Below are 1,174 nucleotides of genomic sequence, written 5' to 3'. Positions count from 1 at the left end.
TTTTAACCAAAGAATTAAAATACAATAAAATAAGATATTTAAAATAAAAATAAATCGTTTTTATTAAACATTGGAGATGAAATTAAGTATTACTCTAAATATTATACTCGTGTACACAAAAATCAGCCATTAAAGTTAACCACTAGTATAAAATATATGTTGAAATACAAATACACATTAAAAATAAATTAAACCACACATATATTTATACATAAATACATTAGTGGCTGATTTTGGTGTACAAATAACATTTTTCAATCAAATAACTTTTTTTTTTCGTTAAATAAAATATCACTGACTGGTATCTAAACACCAAGTTCAGTCCTTAATTATTACAAACAGATTAAAATAGACAAAAGAAGACACATACAGCACAAACAACGACGACTAACAGAGGGAAATTAAAAAGCATACATATAATTATTAGAAGACTAATTAAGGCCCAATAACACTTGAAAACGTAACATTATTTATCTAAGCTTTCAGCAGTTCTCCTCATCCTTATTAACGATCATATAACACACCACAATATAATAGAGAAAGCCAACTTTAATTTTGTCCCACACAACACACATATATAATAATAGAACTAACAATTATGCATGCTAGATGATGATGGGATCCAGGAGTAGAGCCGCGATGTGATCTTTTAGAAGTTCATTGTTTGTGTATTTATCCTCGAAGTTTTCATAAATAACCTCAGTTGAACGTGCCAAGTTAAGAATGCAATTAATCAGGGGCTTTGGAATAATATCATGCGAGTTCAGGCACTCTTCATTTATATCCTTCCAACAATCACTTATTTCCTTGTTAATGCGATTATAGGCCTCTTCTTGTGAAATGCCATATTGTTTCATGCAACATTCAACTGCAGAAGCAACATGCTTCCTTTCCTGTTCGAACTACAAATTAAAGAATGCATGTCACATCCAAAAGTTGAATAAATCATTTATCATGTATCTCTATATATTTATTGAGTTAAACAAAACATAGCTCATGTAATATTGGTTATATATACATATATGGGAAAAAAAAAAGAGTGACAAAAAATGCAATTTACCTCAGCAACTAAAGTCTTGGCTCATGTGTAATCTATTATATATATAATTTTATATACTTTTATTTATAAATTAATCTTTTAAAATAAGTAATTTATGACATAATTTATATCTTC

At 27.9% G+C, this 1,174-nt stretch overlaps 1 protein-coding gene across 1 annotated transcript in view; it reads right to left on the bottom strand.

Moving 5' to 3' along the window:
- LOC107610614 (sesquiterpene synthase) overlaps nt 389-1,174 on the bottom strand; it is a 3,941-nt gene continuing 3,155 nt past the window's right edge. The window contains exon 6 of the mRNA XM_021108140.1: nt 389-902. Within this exon, the coding sequence (XP_020963799.1) occupies nt 606-902 (297 nt within the window). The 3' untranslated portion in view covers nt 389-605. The remainder of the gene's footprint in view (nt 903-1,174) is intronic.

Source organism: Arachis ipaensis, chromosome B08 (genome assembly GCF_000816755.2).
Source record: "Arachis ipaensis cultivar K30076 chromosome B08, Araip1.1, whole genome shotgun sequence".
NCBI lineage: Eukaryota > Viridiplantae > Streptophyta > Magnoliopsida > Fabales > Fabaceae > Arachis > Arachis ipaensis.
Note: the sequence above shows the minus strand (reverse complement) of the source record. Positions and strands in the feature narration are given on the sequence as shown.